The following is a 22,193-nucleotide window of genomic DNA, read 5'->3' as shown; positions in this document are numbered from 1 at the left end:
GGAAATTATAGCTATAAAATATTTCAGTGAGGTTATATCATGAAGGTGATGATGTTTTACTTCAGAAGCTGTAAATATGGCACGTACCTTCCAGAGCGGAATGACCAGCATGGCTAAAATAATCAGTCCAAGAATCAAACTGGACACAATCAGGAAAATGCCCACAGACGCTGCAGGCTTCTGATTATAAAGACCTTCCAAATTCACCTGTAATATTGCAAAGATTTAAGTTAATCACTAATAAAAAGCAACTGAAAGGGTTCAAATGTGAAGGTTGAAACAAATACTTACTCTAGCAGAAATATCATCCTTTAAAAGTATGGTGTTGGCATCCCTCGCTGGTGAAATCAAGTTAATCAGGCTCTGGATCATCATTACGTAGTGCCTTCCCTATAATAAATAAAGATGGGTCAAGATCATTTTCACTTCTTTATGCATTAAAACCTACATTTGTGCCCCCCTGCTGGCAAAATGAGTAGGAATGAGCACATTTTTAAATATAATACTCTTTAAAAAAAACCTTCAAAACAATGTATGGTTTGTTAGAATTGAACAAAAAATGACAGAGCTCCATGTGTTTTAAGTTGACAGAGTCAGCAAAGCAAATTTTGGAAAAATCAAGTAAAAAGATTTTTGAGGGTTCAAAAGCAAAATTACCACATCCATACCTTAAAATCACTGGTGAAACTAATAGATTTATTTCACACAAAGTCAAAAACAATATCTAAAGGAAAATGTATTTTCAACTTTTTTTTTCGTTTTTTGTTTGATTGACATTGATTGACAGCTACTGTAATGCAAGGATCTAATATAATGTTACACATCAAATATTTTCCCCCAACAGTTAATCAAACATTGAATTCTTGTCAAAACAGATGTTTTAAAACTGTAATTCTGTGTATATTTCGGGGTCGCACGTTAGTGCGTGGTTCGGATCTGTCAGTCAGCGCGAGAAAGATCGTTTTCTGGTCTTGTCGCTCTTAATAACTCTTTTAACATCAACCAGGTCCTGAACTTTATCTCTCTTAATAACTATTTTAGCATCAATCAAATCCTGCACTTTATTTTCTCATTCCTGAATGTTTTAATGTTAGACGCGCATGTGAATGGACACGCCTTTTTGCATAGGTTAAGCATTTACATCTCTCAGAAAACGTATAAATAAAGATAATTTACATGTTTAACTCTTTCCCTGCCAGCATTTTTCATGATTTTCACAAAAGTTTAATGCTTCACAGAAAATGGTCTTCTTTAAATACTGTATATAAACATACAATATATTAAATGAAAGAACAGAGACCCTCTGCTTTCAAAAAAAAAAAAAAAAACGTTTCATCCTACGTTCAATACTTCTCTTTTTATCACCTTAAATATGGGTAAGTTTCTTCAAAAACACAAAATTTTGAGCAAAAAGCTGAGATACTGTAATTCCATTTTTGTGAAGGACTTTTGATAGAGATCACGTGCAGAGTGATCCTCAAAACTTAGCTGGACATACAGCTATTTGCCATAGGGCGATACTTCCGGGTTTTATAAGTTGCGGATAGTTGCCATCTGGTGGATAATAGCGGTATTGCGGATTGACAAGATAACTCGTCAATGGCGGGAAAAGAGTGAATGACTATTTAAAGCATTGGGATCGCTAGATGAGGGCGCAAAGTACTTATTTTTTGAAAATCGTCATGTATACTTTCCTTCACCTGTAGCCCAAAATTACACCATTTTCATTCGATCTCATTTTGTCAGCACGGATCACATTTTATTTCAGCATGTGTGTACCCAAAGAATTGAACCCACAACGTTTGTGCATTTAACCCAATGCTTTACTAAGATCCAACAAGCAATAAAAAATATTTTACAGTTTAGGTTAACTATAGACCCAAAATAGTCTACGAGTAACCCAATTCTAGCCAAAAATAAATTTAATTTGGTTACATGTCATTTTTGCCAAAGTAACAGTGAGATGTATGATATTCCATCATGTAAGCAAAGTCAACAGATGTTCGGTTTCATTTATTTATTTTATTTCATTTATTTTGGGGCTACAGTTACAAGTCTATTAAATTAACACTGACGGCCCAAATTGGCTCGTTTCAACCTAGACGTCTGCACTGTGTTTGGACGGCTATCAGACATTTTTTAAATGTAAAATTGCTTGCTGGGGAGCTACAAGAACAGCCATAACAACATATCCAAGTACCTTCTACACTGCAAAAAAATTATTTTCAGTAAAAGATATCTAAAAATTCTTAAATTAAGATGCTTTTTCTTGATGAGCAAAACGACCCAAAAAAATAAGTCTAGTTTTTAGACCAAAAATATAAAATTTAAGTGTTTTTGGGCATAAAACAAGCAAAAAAATCTGGCAATGGGGTAAGCAAAAAAATCTTGAACATTTTTCTTAAACACTAAATTCAAGAAAAATTAGCTTACCCAATTGGCAGATTTTTTGCTTGTTTTATGCCCAAAATCACTTAAATTTGATATTTTTTTGACTTATTTTCTTCGGTTGTTTAGCTCATCAAAAAAAAAACCATCTTAATTCAAGAATTTTTTGATGTTTTTGCTTTAAACAGGACAAAAATGCTAGGAATTTTTTTCTTGAAAATATTTTTTTGCAGTGTATGTATGATGATCATTCATTGGCTTTTTATAGAAGGCAAACCCTATCAAAGTCTTTTGCAGGAGGTGATTCAGCCATCTTTAAAACACTTTTTATTTAAGGAAATGAAGTAGCTCCTGTTTACTTTTAAGGAGTAAAATGGTTTAATTTAATAACTTTTAACCTTGCACTGTCTTTGTACTCACTGGACTCTGTTGGAGGACTCTGGGGTTCAGCTCGACCTCCATACTGATGGTAACTTCCATTCCAACCTCCAGATCTCCAAAGTGGCACTCCACTGCTCTACAGATCTTATCTTCAAAACCACAAAACTGTAGAAAGAGACCACGACGCCATCACATTAACGTCTTTTCATAAACTGACTGCACGGTACATCATTATGAACCATTTTTACCATTGTGCGTTTGCTTTTTGGGGAGAAAAAGAACGCCAGTTCCTTTAAAAAAGAAGCTTTGGGGACGTCACAGTCATCTATAATCTCAACTGTATCGTTCGTCTGGAAGCAATAACCAAGGGTTGTCTGCAAGACACAATACATCGAAAGGTACAATGGATGATTATGCAATTTAAACTACCTTTGTTAAGAGAACTTAAAATACGAACGACATGAGGGTGAGTCATTAATGACATTTTTTCATTTCTGGGTGAACTAACCCTTTAATTCTTTGTGGAAATTCACCATGAGTTAAGTTTGGGCCACAAAAGCCATTTGTATATGCTTTTGCCGCTGAAACCATGAAACTATGCAAGCAAATGCAATGGCACATATTCTCTTACCTGTAAATTAGCGATCCTGATTAATTGGTGTTTGTAGGGCACAAGCATTAGAGGCGTGGCAATCTTAACTTTGGCATCAACAGCTTTGCTCGGACCCATATTCATCACCTGTAAGTTAATAAATATTATATTGAAACAGATTATGTTAAATGATTCATTAGAGCTTAATGACATTGTCATCGGTCTGATGGAGTGCTATGATACCTTGTACGTATAATTGAACCTTTTGGAATAGCAGTTGACTGGCACGTACTCTTGGGCTCCAATTACAAATGAAGTTGGAGAGACAAACCTAAAGGTGGCAAACGGGGATAGAAAGAAAAATGACACAAAAGTGACTCGTTTATCTTCTGACATCGATCTATAAAATCACAGTTTTAATAGGTGGTGAATAACTCACCCATGGACATTGACATCAACGGCATATCTCAAAGGTAACGAGACAATGGCCACATTGTCACGCAGAAGATCAGGGTTTTCAAAGCTCTCGCTAAAAAAAACCCACAAACATGAAGTTACTTGCTACCTCTTGATCACAGTGGACTTCATGCATCCACTCCAAAAATCATCTTGAGAGAATCCAAATGGATTAGAAATTTCGCTTGTTTACAGATACAAGCTGCTTTGATATTCTCTTCGGAAAGTGAAGACATTTATACATCGCTAAGTATTCAAATGCTTGTTGTGGCATTCTTTCAGGACTTTAACGATTGCTCTGATAGAATGAACTTAATTGTTTAAGGACTAATTATCTTAGCAAGATTTCATTACAGGAACCCATTACATAAAGTAATTTGGTAAACGGTAATCTGTTTTATAGCACCTACATCTAAATAAACAACGACCACTGATAAAGTATTTCCAAAATGACTGCATATAATGCAAATAACAAATAAACAGACATTGGGTCTCAGGGCTCCAGACTAACTTTTTTACTAGTAACACAGTGGCCCCCAACTTAAAATTTTAGGGGCGCAACCAGAAAATTTAGGGGCACACACCGTAAATCAACATGCTAATATAATCACATCAACATGCCAAATAATCACATTTCTACTAATTTCTACACTACATTATATTATATTAATAAATACTTTGATGATAGATACAGAAAATACAATGTGCTGTTTCAAATTCAGTGTCACATCACAAAAAAAAAAGGGTCAAATTTACTGGTCACACATGTGCATCTGGATGTAAAATTCAGTGGCACACTCTCAAATTTTGGTGGCAAAATGCCACCATTTGGTGGCAGTCTGGATCCCTGGATCTCATTCATTAAGCATGCGCACGCACAAATTGTGCGTGAGATGTGCATACGGATGTTTTCACAAACAAATCGTGATTAAAAAAAAACCTTTCGTATCAAAATTTCTTCTAAATGTATGCAAAAATTTGAGAAAACCTAAAACCACTCGTACGCAATAATCACGTATGCTATAATCAAATACTAGGCTATAATTATAATGTTTAAAATAATGTTAATAAAAATTAAAAAATGTTCAATATAAAAATTTCTTTAAAAATATTTTCTGTATTATATATTATTATACATAATCTATATTGTTATTATATACATTATATTATACATTATTATAGCCTACTTATTTTTTCTACACATATAAAGAAGATGCACGTAATGACAAATCTTCACGCTTTCCTTCCTCACTTTATAAATCTCAATATGAAAGCGTCTGCTTAATGCCTAATGTAAATGTCATGTAAATGTAATGAGAAGTCCAAACGTCAATCCAGTCACTTGATCTCCTGTCTGTTTTATTTTAGATACAGATGCGCGTCTCTGTCATAATAACTAAATGTCATATTTGTTAACATATTCAATACTTATTTAATGTTACTCCGGTCGGTGGACAGCACTGGCTTTCCCAAGCGATAGCAAAACCTCCCAAATAAAAAAGTAAGCAAAACAGAACTTTACAGATAAAAAATATGATCAGGATTTCTTTTCAAGCTCTTTTGCTTCTATGACAAACTGCTCTAATGGTGCATTCACACCAGCTGCGGTAGAGGCGGCAAAAACACGCTATTCGCACGTAGTTGGACGCTTGAACATTTGAGTTTACTCACTTCATTCGCGCATGAAATTCTAGTGATTCGAGACATTCACGCGAAAATTCACGTCAAGGGAGGGGCTTCTGCGACTCAGGCTCCGCTCATTTTCTGTAATCACGTCACTACTACAGCAAGGTCCTGATTGGTTAACGTGGCGCGAAAATCCGCCAAAGTTCAGATTTTTCAACTCAACGCGTTTCCCCCGGCAATGCTCAATTCACTCGGAACCCGCCATCTGCACCACAGGATGCCAAATCGCGTCTTTGCATTGATTTAACATGTAAATCACAGCGTCTGGTGTGAACCCTGCATAAAACTTTTTGTGACCCGCTGCGGAAAGCCCTTATATGGAGCTGGTATGGGCGTGTTTTATGCAAATTACCAATCTCTTACGGTACCTCGTAGCATTAATGGTGATGTTAAGATCTCCGGCGGTGCTGTTCTGCATTATGTCCAGAAGAAAGGTGATGTCGAGCTGGAGAACAGAGAGATGTTTATATAAAAAACAAGATGTGATGACAAACAATAATTCATTCGCTTTGAACGGATGAAATATTTACCTTTGCGAAAGGAGGGATATATAAATTTCCAACGTTGCAGTCCAAACCCACAGCCACTTTATTTTCCTCTGCAAATTCACAGCTCACATATTTATCCTCCTGAAATAAGATAAACATCATTAAACACCATCAAAGAAATAAACTCAGATCTTAACAAGTAAAGGTAAAACTTGGCATTACTTCGAGCACTTTGATGAAGTGCAGGTTGCTGGGAAACCTCAGGTGAAGTTTGGGAAGATATGCATCATCTCCAGTGTTGATCAACAGTGTCTTTAACATGAGGCTCTTTCCGTTACCCAAAGCAAAATAATGCATATTCCCAAAAGACCTGTGGAGAAAACACTATGTTATTAATCTGTAAATACATCTAAACTGAATGATCTATCTATATACTGTATATAATAAAAAAGAAGATTCAATGGAGAACGGTGCTTTCCAGACACGGTTTCTTTGTAAATTTGCATGCCATGTGCACCTGATGTTGCTCATCTAAAGGCACCAGGTGTGCATCTGAGAGTGACAAGACACACACACACACACACACACTCACACAAACACACACACCCCTCCTTATGAATAATCAGATCATGTATTATCACCAATGGGTGAGAGGGGTTTATAAATTAGTTTGCATACGGCTCCAAACACGATTCAAAATGCTAATGTGTACACACACGGACACTTTTGCATCAGCTGGGAGAGTCCAAGAAATGTGATGCATAAAATGCCTCGATATCAAGCTTTGGCTGTGTACGGTATTTAATGGAGATATTCATAATCTGGAAAGTGCTTCAGTAAGCCTCAGATATCACCAACAGCCTGAATGCTGACCAAGATCTATATTTCTTAATGTTGCACTTAACAAAACACATGCACAAGGGTTATATATCAATTACACTTATTTTAGGGTGTGTTTGCTATGAGTGCAAAGGTTCATTGGTTTCACACTTACATTTCAAACCCCGGTGCACATGCATTAATCTCACACCTTCACCAATGCGCACATACGATACAAGAGGATGTAAAACACAACGCGAATAAAAAATATATATATATTTTATTCATATTTCGTTGTTATTATGCACAGCAGAGAGAAAGACAGCTTATGTGTTTTGGAATGCAAAATTCATCAGTTGTCATGGTAATCATGCATTGTGGAGACTAATGATCGACGTCATTGGCTAAAACACATGCACAGGTTACTTTGCTTACCTTGCTTCCTGAACGAATGCGCACCCGAGTGCGATGTGTTTTCATATTCATGCAAACCGCGCCGCAGTTTAAATAAAAATGAGCTCAGACCACATCCTTCAGGTAGTCTTGGTTTTGGTACCCCGGTGCACTCCCAACTAGTTTTTCATGCAAAATGTGCCCTGTTTTGAACTAAACTATAGTGTGAAAGCCCCCTTAATTGCCAATTAATATTACACACATGGACAATAACTTAAATCACTGTACTGCAGACTAAAGCCAAGGTTTCTGTGACATCACCACTAAATGAACAACACTACTAAGGCTATAATTATTAATATAATTGGGTATTTCCCAGAATTCGGGCCTATTTATGTCCCCAGGGTGTAATTCTATTAAAAACTAATCAAATTTAATACATTTGAGCACCATTAATTAGTATAAACAAAAACAGGCCTAGACTTTTTTATGGCTGCTCTTACTAATAATTTTATCACATTTTATTGGTGTTTTGTGGTACAATATCAGTGTTTTGGTGTTGTCCTTCACCAGAGTTTTCACATGTCGTGCCATATTTCAAACATTATTTATCACAAATTAATAAAAAATATGAATATGAATTAAATGTTACTTGAACTAATAAACTACATGCACAGATTAAAGGAATATTCCATTTTCTTAAAAGAAAAATCCAGATAATTTGCCACCATGTCATCCAAGGTGTTGATGTCTTTCTTTGTTCAGTCCAGAAGAAATTATGTTTTTTGAAGAAAACATTGCAGAATTTTTCTAATTTTAATGGACTTTAATAGAGCCCAACATTTAATACTTAACTCAACACTTAACAGTTTTTTTCAATGGAGTTTCAAAAGACTATAAACAATCCCAAACGATGCATAAGGGTCTTGTCAGGCGGAACGATTGTCATTTTTGACAGGAAAAGTGGGAAATATATACTTTTAAACCACAACTTTTCGTCAAGGTCCGGTCCAGCGCGACCTAACGTAAATGCGTAGTGACGTAGGGAGGTCACGTGTTACATGTATAAAATGCACATTTGCGGACCATTTTGAACAATAAACTGCCACAAAGACATTAATTAGTATCAGTTGACATACAACAACGTAGGAACGGTCCTCTTTCAACACACTTATAAACACTGGGGCGGAGTTTCGCATTCGTCCTCTGTGACCTCTTGACGTCATGACGTATTGCGGTGATGTAGTGGGGTCAGCTGGCGCATCACGACCGGATCTACACGACGAGAAGTTGTGCTTTAAAAGTGTATATTTGTTATTTTTATTGTCAAAAATGACAATCGTTTTGCTAGATAAGACCCTTATGCTTCGTTTGGGATTGTTTATAGTCCTTTGAAACTCCGTTGAAAAAAACTGTTAAGTGTTGGGTTAAGTATTAAATGTTGGGTTCAATAAAGTCCATTAAAATTAGAAAAATTCTGCAATGTTTTCTTCAAAAAACATAATTTCTTCTCGACTGAACAAAGAAAGACATCAACACCCTGGATGGCACGGTGGTGAGTAAACTATCTGGATTCTTCTTTCAAGAAAATGGACTAATCCTTTAAGCACATATATGCATTTTATACTTTATTTTGCGCAATTTCTACCTGTCCCATGGTTTAGCTGTCATTACCAACACGCTCTGCATAAAGTGACTATCCCACTTTTTTCATCAAAAGTGTATTTGGTAGCCATGGTAACATAATGACATAGTGGAGCACATGTATTTCAAGTTGCAAGACTGATCCTTTTGATGTCCAGAAAAGTAAGTAAATCTACTCTTTATTCTTTGTGTTGGGCATGTACACTTATTATGCGTCATTACCATATGTGTTGTATTTCTAAACATTTTTGAAATATTTTTATCACTTTAATAGTTAAAATGGTGTACATTACATGTAGAAAGCTAGCTACACTTGCTTAGTCATCATCTTAGCTAGTAGGGCTAGTTTTTTTGACAAAAATGTCATTACCAGCACAGTCATTACCAGCACCATACATATTTTTGCCAATAAATTACGTATAAATTACAAAAGCATCCTACAATTAAACATTTCTGACATTGTTGTCTAAATGATCACTATTAAAAAGTTTTGATATATTGCATTCACTTAAATAAGCTTATATAGATTGATGAATCGGAAATTTAGATACATAAATTACTATAATTCATCTTGCAAGTAAAAATCTCTTTAAGTTCAAGATAAATTTGATTCCATGTGAAACCACAAAATGTTTTACAAGCACTGATTTATCATTTAAGTTTTACTTTTTACATACAGTCTTGTTCAAAATAATAGCAGTACAATGTGACTAACCAGAATAATCAAGGTTTTTAGTATATTTTTTATTGCTACGTGGCAAACAAGTTACCAGTAGGTTCAGTAGATTCTCAGAAAACAAACAAGACCCAGCATTCATGATATGCACGCTCTTAAGGCTTTGCAATTGGGCAATTAGTTGAAAGGGGTGTGTTAAAAAAATAGCAGTGTCTACCTTTGACTGTACAAACTCAAAACTATTTTGTAAAAAAAAAAAATTTCTGGGATTTAGCAATCCTGTGAATCACTAAACTAATATTTAGTTGTATGACCACAGTTTTTTAAAACTGCTTGACATCTGTGTGGCATGGAGTCAACCAATTTGTGGCACCTCTCAGCTGTTATTCCACTCCATGATTCTTTAACAACATTCCACAATTCATTCACATTTCTTGGTTTTGCTTCAGAAACAGCATTTTTGATATCACCCCACAAGTTCTCAATTGGATTAAGGTCTGGAGATTGGGCTGGCCACTCCATAACATTAATTTTGTTGGTTTGGAACCAAGACTTTGCCCGTTTACTAGTGTGTTTTGGGTCATTGTCTTGTTGAAACAACCATTTCAAGGGCATGTCCTCTTCAGCATAGGGCAACATGACCTCTTCAAGTATTTTAACATATGCAAACTGATCCATGATCCCTGGTATGCGATAAATAGGCCCAACACCATAGTAGGAGAAACATGCCCATATCATGATGCTTGCACCTCCATGCTTCACTGTCTTCACTGTGTACTGTGGCTTGAATTCAGAGTTTGGGGGTCGTCTCACAAACTGCCTGTGGCACTTGGACCCAAAAAGAAAAATTTTACTCTCATCAGTCCCCAAAATGTTTCTCCATTTCTCTTTAGGCCAGTTGATGTGTTCTTTGGCAAATTGTAACCTCTTCTGCACATGCCTTTTTTTTAACAGAGGGACTTTGCGGGGGATTCTTGAAAATAGATTAGCTTCACACAGACGTCTTCTAACTGTCACAGTACTTACAGGTAACTCCAGACTGTCTTTGATCATCCTGGAGGTGATCATTGGCTGAGCCTTTGCCATTCTGGTTATTCTTCTATCCATTTTGATGGGTGTCTTCCGTTTTCTTCCACGTCTCTCTGGTTTTGCTCTCCATTTTAAGGCATTGGAGATCATTTTAGCTGAACAGCCTATCATTTTTTGCACCTCTTTATAGGTTTTCCCCTCTCCAATCAACTTTTTAATCAAAGTACGCTGTTCTTCTGAACAATGTCTTGAACGACCCATTTTCCTCAGCTTTCAAATGCATGTTCAACAAGTGTTGGCTTCATCCTTAAATAGGGGCCACCTGATTCACACCTGTTTCTTCACAAAATTGATGACCTCAGTGATTGAATGCCACACTGCTATTTTTTTGAACACACCCCTTTCAACTAATTCAACTAATTGCCCAATTGCACAGCCTTAAGAGCGTGCATATCATGAATGCTGGGTCTCATTTGTTTTCTGAGAATCTACTGAACCTACTGGTAACTTGTTTGCCACGTAGCAATAAAAAATATACTAAAAACCTTGATTATTCTGGTTAGTCACATTGTACTGCTATTATTTTGAACAAGACTGTATATTCGATGATGTGGTGGTAAAGACACATTTACTTGACATAGCTAAGAAAATGGCAAAAATATCATAAATCCCTTTATCGTATGGTCTCATAACATCGCTCCTGACTTAAGGACTGATAATTTAAAGTATACCAATTAGTCAAATTTGGAATTTTAATTTTCAAATTCGCAGCAACCCAATTTGGCCCTTAATCTAAGAAATACCCAATTATTCTTTTTGCAAGCATCATTTCACTACAAATCAATGTAAGCACAGTTTACACACAAATTATGTCCCATTTAAAACTGTGCTAAAAATTTGACCCCAGCATGTTTGACAAATTGACCCAGTCCCAGCTTGTGGGTAATGTGGTAATAAACAACTTACTGCGGTAAAACCAAATGAGCGGAAACCTGCAGGTTGGCTGAGCAGTTTTCCCAGGCACAATATCTGGCAAACACGGTCTGCAAAAGGACGCAAAAAATGTTGGGCCAAAGCACAACATCAGTTCCATATCCATATGTAATTGGAATTATAATGCAAAGATTGGGAAGAAAAACTAACTTGGTTTTTCACAACACTTGACTTTTCCTTCTGTTGTAGAATAGGTTTGAGAGCCGGTAAGCCCCTCGGGTCCTGCTGTACCACACTGTGCCCTCCAAGGTCATACTTAACCTCGAAATGAATGGGCGTGAAGATATCGCGAACATCTTTCTGCATATCAGAAAAATACATTTGAGATTAGAGATATCTTTCATGTCTGTAGCACAAACAAAGTAGTTACATAATAAAATTAAAGATAGAAGTTTGATCAGAGATAGCAAACTCATTTAGACCATTATCACTTGCTCAGTCTTATATTTCCTTCGCTCCGTCCAGATAATGAAGTCAGGTAAGGTTTGCTATGTCAGCTGTGATGGTCGTGTATAATTGGGGGCTCAGCGGTTGAGAGATGTGCTGCCGACTCTCTTGGGTCTGAGTTTAGCTGCAGGGGGGATGTGTGACCGGGTTTTGGAAGGCAGTGAAAATGAGTTGGACTCCAGCCACACCACCGCCTCAGACAGACACTCATTTCTGTAGCAAACGCTACCAAAGTCAACCCTGTGAACTTTTGTCCTTTGCCCAGGATGTGGGCTGAGCGAACACATATAGATGATATTTAAAAAATTTGCTAGTGGGAGGAACTTGTGAATTATGTGATTTCTCTGCAAGTCATTAAGCGTCAAGTAGGCTGCTTGATATATGTGAGAAAATATCTACAGAACGCTGTATGTTTTATTTTTCAGGGTGTATCTTTCACACCTTTAAGTAACAAAATAGGGGGAAAATAGTACTGTCTTCCTTTTCGGAATTCAGTAGGGTGGCACAATATATCGAAATAGCGCAAGCATGTGTATCGCATAACATAATGATTTCATTACTTTAAAGTTACAGTTTCAAGCTTGTTGCATCATAGCCATTGCTGCCAAAGGTGTTTCAATGAAAGTACTGGGTATCACTGTAAATGTGATATTTGAATTTAAACAATTGTACTATCTCAATGTATGTATTTTAAAAGTTTTCGATAGCAAATATATTTATATAATAGACTAAAAGGATTTTACAAACTCAAAGCATTTTCCTATCCAAATTTAGCAAGTTATCACAAACCACATTTTTCTTCAATATCGTGCAGCTCTAGAATTCAAGCACACAAGATAACTATACAAAGCTTAAAGGGACAGTTCGGCCAAAAATGAAAATTACCTCATGATTTACTCATCTTTAAACCATCCTCGATGTATATGATTATGTTTTTCAGACAAACACAATCGGAGTTATCTCCTGGCTGTTTCAACCTTTATAATGGTAGTAAATGGTGCTTCTGATTTAAAGCCCAAAAAAGTCTATCCATCCTTCACAGAAGTGATCCACATGGCTCCAGTGGGTTAGTAAAGGCCTTCTAAGGGCAATCGATGTGATTTTGTAAGAATAATATCAATATTTAAATCAGATTTAAATCAAAAGATATCCTAGCTGTTCAAAGCTTTATAATGGTAGTAAATAGTGCTTCGGATTTGAAGCCTAAAAAGTCCATCCATCCTTCACTGAAGTAATCCACATGGCTCCGGTGGGTTAGTAAAGACCTTCTGATTGAAATCAATGTGATTTTGTAAGAATAATATCAATATTTAAATCGGAGTTATATCAGAAGATCTCCTCGCTATTCAAAGGTAGTAAATGGTGCTTCTGATTTGAAGCCCAAAAAAGTCCATCCATCCTTAACAGAAGTAATCCACATGTCACTGGTTGGTTAGTAAGGGCCTTCTGAGGGCAATCGATGGGATTTTGTAAGAATAATATCAATATTTAAATCAGAGTTATGTCAAAAGATATCCTAGCTGTTCAAAGCTTTATAATGGTAGTAAATGGTGCTTCTGATTTGAAGCCCAAATAAGTCCATCCATCGTTCACAGAAGTAATCTACTCGGCTCTGGTGGGTTAGTAAAGGCCTTCTGAGGCCAATCGATGCGATTTTGTAAGAATATTGTCAATATTTAAGTCTGAGTTATATCAGAAAATCTCCTGGCTGTTCAAAGCTCTATAATGGTAGTAAATGGTGCTTCTGATTTGAAGCCGAAAAAATTCTATCCATCCTTCACAGAAGTAATCCACATGGCTCCGGTGGGTTAGTAAAGGCCTTCTGAGGGCTATAGATGTAATTTTGTAAAAATAATATCAATATTTAAAACTTTACAAACTAAAATAACTAGCTTCCGGTAATGGTTGACGCATAATCATAGAAGAGTGTGTTTTCAGTGTATGACATACTTAGTGTTTCGTCTCTCTTCGTTCCACTAAGTACGTATTTCGTACGTTACATTCTACATCATAGGCACCATTTACTACCATTATAAAGCTTGAAACAGCCAGGACATTTTCCTGATATAACTCTGATTGTGTTCATCTGAAAAAGATAATCATATACATCGAGGATGGCTTGAGAGTGATTGAATCATGGGGTAATTTTCATTTTTGGCTGAACTATCCCTTTAAGCCACCCATCTTAAAATGCTCCAGTTAAGCTAAAACAAGCCCTTTGATACGTACAACTTCCTGTTTCAAAAGAAAGAACATCAACACATGAAAACAAGAAAACTCCTCAAAACATTTCATGGGGTCTTTAAAACAGATGCATTGTGGGTAACCCCAGGCACATTGCTTACACAGGCTGCTGTCCGACAATAAGGGCGACCAAGCTGTTCCGTCAGCGTCCTAAAACGCGCCACAAGATGTCCGCCACATCTGTTTCACGTTCCATTCATTACTCCTATCATACATTAATTATGCTCTTAAAATACCTCAATTGTAGCAGCTTCTGTCTGGGATCGACTCTGACAGATAATCACACTTGTTTATGACCATCGTCTCCATGAGCGGCCATTAATAACAGCACGGCCATACACGGGCCTCCATTAATTACTGTGTAAAACATGAGCTGGTTCAGATTACTAGAAGAGACATTCGAAAAGGAGTCCGGTGGGGCTCAACCAAACACCTGGAGCATTCGCTCAAACTCACAGAGCTATCCGTCCTCACTTTATCAACTGTCTACCTCCAGTCTTCTGGCTTCCCCCACCCGTGCTGCCCTGTCTCGCTCACTCTTCCCATCGGTTGCCAGCAGTGACAACCTGCGACCGAGTCCAACATGCAACCTCTTTATCATCCGGCCCTCCTGTGTGGAGTCACGTCGTAAACCTGGAGGAAGCTTACACCACCTGGGCCTTCCAGAAACCCGATTAACTCGAGCGTGGAGACCAGAGTGACGTGGGTGAGAAACGGCTCTAAAGTTCATGGGGTTCAGACTGAGTCAGCGCTTTCAAACGGTGCGCAAAAGCCACAATACAAAACATACTTTAGGAAGATCAAAGACACAGTGAGACTGATCTCTGCATGCTTCAAAGTCATTTCTGTACTGGATTTTAATACTCAATATCAATACTTTATGGCCGGCTCAGTTAGTAGCACTATTGCGTTCCCGGTTTGAGCCTCGGCTATGTAGGGAGGCCTTTCTGTGTGGATTTTCAGCCCAGTCACACGAAATTACGTATATAGTCACGTAATTTTTTTATTCTTTTTCCTGATACTGCCACGAATGTCCGCATTTTTTCGTGATCGTATCACGAATTTCTATTTATGTATCATTGTCACGGATTGGTTCAACTGTTTTGTCCTATTTTCTTACCATTTTCGCTTTGGTTTAGGGTTAGATTTACATAAAATGACATCCCTACCCAAACCCAACTCTAACCCTAACACCAGGTGACAATGGTTTAAATTTTAGAAAATAAAAAAAAATCTGAAAAAATTGTATAAACCAATACTTAAAGTGACATCCTAATGCAAACACCAAATCTAACCCTAAACCAAAGCGAAAATGGTTTAAAAATAGGAAAAAGCAGTCGAGTAACCAATACGTGACAATGACATATAAACAGAAATTCGTGATAGGATCACAAAAAAATGTGGAAATTCATGACAGTATCACGAAAAAGAATACAAAATTATGTGAGGTACATAATTTTGTGAGACTGAGTAGGTATTTTGCATGGTTTCCTTGTGTCATGGGTTTACTCCGAATACTCCGGTTTTACTCCCGAAGACATGCAAGGTGATTTAGAGATACCAGGTTGTCATTCTCCCAACTTATATATGGATTAACTTTTGTATGGATTCATTTGTGTTTAGATTAACCGGTTCATGCCATGAATCTAGCTGTAGATGCTTGAATGCCGTTAATAAATGAATAAATCAGTATTTTACATGTAAAGTGCGGCATAATAAACATGGCCAGGGTGCAGTAATACTACTTGAATTTGCAGCGCAATACTGGGTTTATTTTTAAGCAAAGGCTGACAAACTTATTTAAAAATTGTGTATACAGTACTACAATTCCTAAAGACAGAGGCTTAGGCACTTGTGCAGACTCAAATTAAAATGTATTTAATTAGCATAATTAGATATAATATAGGACACAATAATGTAACATTTAAAAATGCTTCCCAGCCAGTGGCGGCCGGTGACTTCTTTTTTTCGAGGGCGCTTAATGCAAAGTTCGTCACAAAATGTATGTAGCGCGTCATGTGTGTGGTTCGTAATTTCAAAATATGTGTTCTGCATGTCAAGCGATCCTATGTGCATCACGTGTTTTGTCAAAATATTTGCCCTGCTGCAGACGCGTCTAAAGGGTTTATGATAAAAGAGACACTCTGGTTTCCAGATACTCGCATAATCTCATGCGTAATCAGAGTTTACTGTTAAGGTAGTGTATTGCGTGTATTTTGTGAACTTGAGCTTCTCTTTTATCATAAACGGTTTTGACGCGTGTGCAGCAGGCACTTATTTTGACAAAACACATGATGCACATGGTTCACATGGCGCAACAAACACATATTTTGAAAACACGAGCAACACACTTATTTTGAATTTGCGCCCCCTCGGATGAGCAGTCACGAGCCGCCACTGTTCCCAACACTACAAGTATAAAAAAGTTTTCGCACCTTCATGAAGGCCTGATGGGTGATACAGGTGTGCTTTTCATGCTTGACCTTGACTCTGCCCGACATAACATTAGATGTCTTGTTTCCACTGAAATAAAATCGAGAGGGGAAGGTCTCTTTGTGGTGAACATCTGCGGTTAGGTTGTACTTGATCTCTAAAACAAAAAACAGGAAACAAATGATGTTTAGAGCCAAACGTAAGTGTTTGGTTAACCATGGACATGGTTAAATATGTTGCAAATTATTTAAAAAAGCATGCAAAACAAATACAGCGCACAGTCCTTTACTTAAACATATGGATCTGTCATCTCATATTTGTATTAGGGCTGTCAAAAGATTAATTGCATACAAAATAAAAGTTTTTTGCATAATTTGTGTGTGCACTGTGTTTAATAATTATATATATATATATAAATAAATAAATAAATATATATATATATATATATATATATATATATATATATATATATATATATATATACTTAAATAAAATGTATGTATGTGTGTATTTTTATGTACATAATCTATACACACAGCTATAAAAAACATTTTATGTTATGATTATAAGTTGTTCCCGAACTTAATAAATACACTCTTTCATGATTTTGAATCCTGATCACTTCCTGGGACTATATTAGGAGGAGCGAAAAAAATCTTTATCCGGCCCGCCTGTCATCTTTGTCTGATTTAAAATCGGTGTGGTTACTTTAAAGCCGCCTTTCCACTTGACAAATGACGACCAATAAACCGGGTGCCAATCATCTGCGGGTGTGTTATTTTCAGATCCAATTTGAGCTTTGGATGCCTTAAAAAAACTTGTGCAACTACACTGCATGTGACACGCCGACCAGAACTTATGAAAGTTAAACAGTTATAAACTAATTTTTTTTGTGCAACGTTCATACAGTAGTTGAATTATTAACATTTGGTACTTGCAATGTTAAACTGCAATTGTTTTAAAAATATTAAAAAAGAAAATATGCAACTAATATTAGCAATTAAAAAAATGTGTGCATCTTTTTTGAAAATGCATGTTTTTTAATATATAACAAAAAAATAACAGAAACAATATAAGCTATAAAATATTTATTAATAATAATAACACATTAGAGTTATTATTTATAAAAATGTATAAACGTTTGGCCCGCATCATATTTACATTTTTAAAATCTGGCCCTTGAAGAAGAGTAGATGAAGACCCCTGCTATACAACATTTCAAGCACATATCGCATTTCCCTTCAATATTGTGCAGCCTTATAAAATACCTATTTTGGGATTTTGTAAAAAAAAATTGTAGGTACATCATCTTATTAACAAAAGACTCTTAATTTGGAAAAATTCAGCACTATAATTCTGACTGAATAATTATATCAAAGCCACCGTCATCCAGCCAATATACGTGCACAATTTATCAAACTTACTTTGTTTTCCAGCAATTGTAAATATCTAAACTCCACTTGGTGTTGTGCCAAAACAAACACTTGTTTCAGACACGTGGCACTCTGTATTATCATGTTCACGTGTCAACAGCTATACATCCACTGCAGTAGATACTGTACAGCAAAATCTCTGGATAACACATTTTCACTTTCACACAGTACATACATCTACCCAATCCTATTTCACAATCAGTGGTACTCACCATCAAGCATGGCTCTGTTGTTTACAATGTGATCGATGAATGTCCGCCTATCAGTAAGGGCAGCCTTGACGCACACCCTGAGCTTTCTAACTGACACAACATAAAGGGTTGGCGGGGCAGAGATAAAAAGCATGGAAAAAAGCCTGAAACACAGCGACTGCCCCTGCCTTCAGCACATGCTGATAAGGTGACCCCGCAAACAAGCCATTCGTAAACAAAGAGCCAAAAATGTTCATCCTTGAACGCTGTGTACTCAACTCAAAGAGCATGTGTGTCGGGTTTGAAATACCCAAACCGTTACCCAAACCAAATCTAAAATAGTCACATTGCAGCAAAGGATGTTGCATCAATCTTTGGTTATATTGCATAAATCTTATCCACGTGGTTAGAGAGGAACTTTTAACATCATGAGTTTCATATTATAACTACTATATATCAAACTGTCTTACCTATATTTCCAGGAATTTGTTTTCCTCCAACTCGAAAGCACACCATGATATCGACACAAACAGCAGGCAGGCCGCTTTCAGAGCATTGAGCTACAGAACGGTTTACACTTTCAGGCAGCAACATCACGGCATCCACCTTCACCACTGGACGTGTCCTGAAACAACCAGAGAAACAAATTAAAACACCGTATAACAGTATGCATATAGTATATGCAAAGTGCATCAGTAACTATAATGATTTAATTCAGAAGTCCAATTACGCAAAGGCTTGTTTTCTCTACAGGTGGTTTTGTATGTTGGGAGTAATGACAAATAATTCCAGCATTTTTCAGGACTTTAATCTATAGCTGTATTGCAATTCGAAGGCTGCGACCTTCTAAGGACGCAAACTCAGAACGTGAGCAGTCTCCGAAGTCCACGAAGAGAACTGAAATGAGACGGTCTAGCCTTTGGAGGATCCATAATTCATAGTCAGCGGGATAGAGAGGAGACGTTTATGACTTATTTTTTTGCTTCCATATGAAGAGTTTGGTTCCAAAACACGATAAACCCCACTTTAAAAAAATGAGTTGCCGCCAAAATCAGTATTGTATCAGGTCAGTTTAAGTAAATTCTTAATTTTACGCAAAAACCGATATACGCTGTGTTATTCAGTTATCTTTTCTCCCTTTTTCCCCAAACCGTGCAGAATGCAATAAACCCACTCAACCAATCACAGCGCACCATTCCACGCATTGTAAATAACAATGACGGTGCTTTGAATACACACAGAATCCTAGTTTTCCTCATCTACTTTGTACTTTGTGATCAACAAACGTGATCTACAGCATTTTTAGGAGGTAGGTAACAAGTTTGCAAGCTTTTAGATGCAGCAAGATGAGGCTGTGGAAATGTATTTTAATGTCTATATGTTCTTACCTGAAAACCGCTGCTGAATCTGAGAGAAAAGCTCCCACTGCATCATCTGGAAGAAAAGGTAACGCTTTTATAAAATACCCTTCATTTCACCAGCACATTGACATTCTTTAAAACAGCGTCAACGCACATACTATTAATAGCCTCAATTTTGATATTTGGGTCAATGACGTGACGTTAATTATTTTGTGTCTGTATGGTTCAATGAAATGTACAAAGGTCAAAATAAATTAGCAGATTACTTGCATACGTTCTCTTTTTTGAGGACCATGTCTAAAGTTTCTGGTTTTATTTCATTTTGAAAGAATATTTGGGGGATAATTGCAAAAATGTCAATGTGGTGTAACCGTCTGTGTCAATTGGTGTAACTAGTATTTTTTTATGAAAATATAAATATATTCATAAAAAATGTGGAATAAAATATAATCATCTAGTTTGTATTATGCGTAATATGATTTTTTTTACATACATTTTTACATAATTTGTCAAAGATTATTTATAAAACAGAGCTGTTTTTAGCTTATGTCCGGACAAATATTGCAACGCATTAAAATATACATTTAGAAATAACTAATAAAATTATTTTTTTAATTATTTTTTATATAATTACGCTTACATGCTATTAAGGTGGATAAAATATTTAATATTATATTTAATACATTTTTTTTGGCGCAATTGGCAGTTACACGATTTGACATTTTCTGGTCCTTAACTTTCATTAAAATGGTGCAAATGCAATTTCTTGTTGCATAAAATCAACATAAATACACTACGTTCATTGAAATATACCTAATGCATGCTTTTAAAACAAGTTTTTTGAAAAGATTTTTACAATTTTTCAACTTGCCAAACCGTTTTTGTCACTGACCCATTTATTTATTACATATTTTTTATATAAGCTTGGCTTCTTTTATGTATGTTAACATTTTAAACAATTATAAAACATATCAACAAGTAAAATAAAACAAAATTAACAAGTAAAAGGTTTTGATTAACTAAAAAAGTAGCCCTCCAGATTGTTTTATCCCTTGTGTTAGCCCTTGTTAATAAAAAGGTTGGAGACCCCTGCTTTAAAATATATACAGGAACCCTGTCTGTGAAAACCCAGCTAAAGTAATTTTATTATGATTTACTGTTTTTACATAAAATCATCATAAATAATGTAAAGAACATTCTATGAAAATATAATTGATATCTTTAATACTGACTAATACGGAGCCCCTAAGGTGACATGGAGCAAAAATTAAGTAAAGTTTAGTTTCATGTGCTCACGTGAAACTTTCATGTGCTCACGCGAAACTTTCATGTGCTCACGCGAAACCTTTCAACTCAATTTTATTTATACAGCGCTTTTCACAATAGTTAATTGTTTCAAAGCAGCTTTACATTAATAGATGTATGAAACCGAGAAAAACGAGCATAGTAATAATGTAACGTATACAGTAAAGTAGTAAGTTAAGCCAAAGGTGGCGGACTCTCCAGGGGATGAAAAAACCCCCTAGGAGAAAAACCCTCCTTCATGTGCAGAATTTTTTCGCGTGCTCACCTGAAACTATCGCGTGGTCACGTGACACTATCGCGCGGTCACGTGAAACTATCGCGCGCTCACGTGAAAGCGATAGTTTCACGTGACCACGCGATAGTTTCAAGTGAGCACGCGAAACTAAACTTAAAAAAAAATTCTGCAAATGAAGGTTTTGCGTGAGCACATGAAAGTTTCACGTGAGCACATGAAAGTTTCACGTGAGCACATGAAACTAAACTTATGATTTTTTTTTATTTTGTCTGAATTTTTTTTTTTTTTACATTTTCAAAAATTTAAACAGTTGTCGCCTGGCGTTGGGGTTAGAGTTGGGTTTGGGTGAGAATGTCATTTAATGAAAATCTAACCCTAAACCGAAGTGACAATGGTAAGAAAATAGGACAAAACAGTTGAGTAACCAATCCGTGAGAATGCCACGGAAAAGAAAGTCCATTGTAGGGCCACGGAAAAATGCAGATCCGTGAGAATGCCACGGAAAAATGAGCAAAAAATTCTGTGACTATACCATGGAAATTTGTGAGATCAGGTTGGAATGAGCACATTGCATTGTGCAATACGTTATTCAATGCACGTGTGTAGTGTACAATTTATAATCAGGTTATTCAGTACGTACAGAAAATGTGCATACTGCCAACAGGATGTGTGTCTCATCTTTAAGAAATATTAAAGTACATTAAAGCTGACATGCCCATGATGAACCCTAGAAATGTGTTACTTCCACTTAATAGATGTTTGCCACTTTCATAATGTAGCTAAAAACAGAGTCAGTATAATGCTTTATCTTGTTCTGTACCCATACAAGTCGGTTATTTACAGGAACGAGAAATTAAATCTATAAATAAACATGCACTCAAATGTAATAATGGTGTTACCTGGGTAATTGTTGCCATCAATATCAACTCCTCCAGACACAGACTGGCCAAACATCTTGAGGTTGTTTCCTAACAGAGAGCCACTTATTCTCTGCACATA

At 36.3% G+C, this 22,193-nt stretch overlaps 1 protein-coding gene across 1 annotated transcript in view; it reads right to left on the bottom strand.

Annotated features, from left to right (window-relative positions):
* Nucleotides 1-22,193, bottom strand: part of itga4 (integrin alpha 4) — a 38,947-nt gene that overhangs the window by 3,903 nt on the left and 12,851 nt on the right. Inside the window, exons 12-27 of the mRNA XM_055215101.2 lie at nucleotides 22,094-22,184; nucleotides 19,682-19,727; nucleotides 18,764-18,918; nucleotides 16,672-16,826; nucleotides 11,696-11,845; nucleotides 11,519-11,595; nucleotides 6,214-6,361; nucleotides 6,034-6,132; nucleotides 5,872-5,948; nucleotides 3,801-3,890; nucleotides 3,605-3,692; nucleotides 3,401-3,508; nucleotides 3,018-3,143; nucleotides 2,809-2,934; nucleotides 292-390; nucleotides 88-207 (exon numbers count right to left, since the gene is read on the bottom strand). Coding sequence (XP_055071076.2) covers nucleotides 88-207; nucleotides 292-390; nucleotides 2,809-2,934; nucleotides 3,018-3,143; nucleotides 3,401-3,508; nucleotides 3,605-3,692; nucleotides 3,801-3,890; nucleotides 5,872-5,948; nucleotides 6,034-6,132; nucleotides 6,214-6,361; nucleotides 11,519-11,595; nucleotides 11,696-11,845; nucleotides 16,672-16,826; nucleotides 18,764-18,918; nucleotides 19,682-19,727; nucleotides 22,094-22,184 — 1,755 coding nt within the window. The remainder of the gene's footprint in view (nucleotides 1-87; nucleotides 208-291; nucleotides 391-2,808; nucleotides 2,935-3,017; nucleotides 3,144-3,400; nucleotides 3,509-3,604; nucleotides 3,693-3,800; nucleotides 3,891-5,871; nucleotides 5,949-6,033; nucleotides 6,133-6,213; nucleotides 6,362-11,518; nucleotides 11,596-11,695; nucleotides 11,846-16,671; nucleotides 16,827-18,763; nucleotides 18,919-19,681; nucleotides 19,728-22,093; nucleotides 22,185-22,193) is intronic.

Source organism: Misgurnus anguillicaudatus, chromosome 17 (genome assembly GCF_027580225.2).
Source record: "Misgurnus anguillicaudatus chromosome 17, ASM2758022v2, whole genome shotgun sequence".
Classification (NCBI taxonomy): domain Eukaryota; kingdom Metazoa; phylum Chordata; class Actinopteri; order Cypriniformes; family Cobitidae; genus Misgurnus; species Misgurnus anguillicaudatus.
This window is presented reverse-complemented; position numbering and strand designations above follow the sequence as displayed.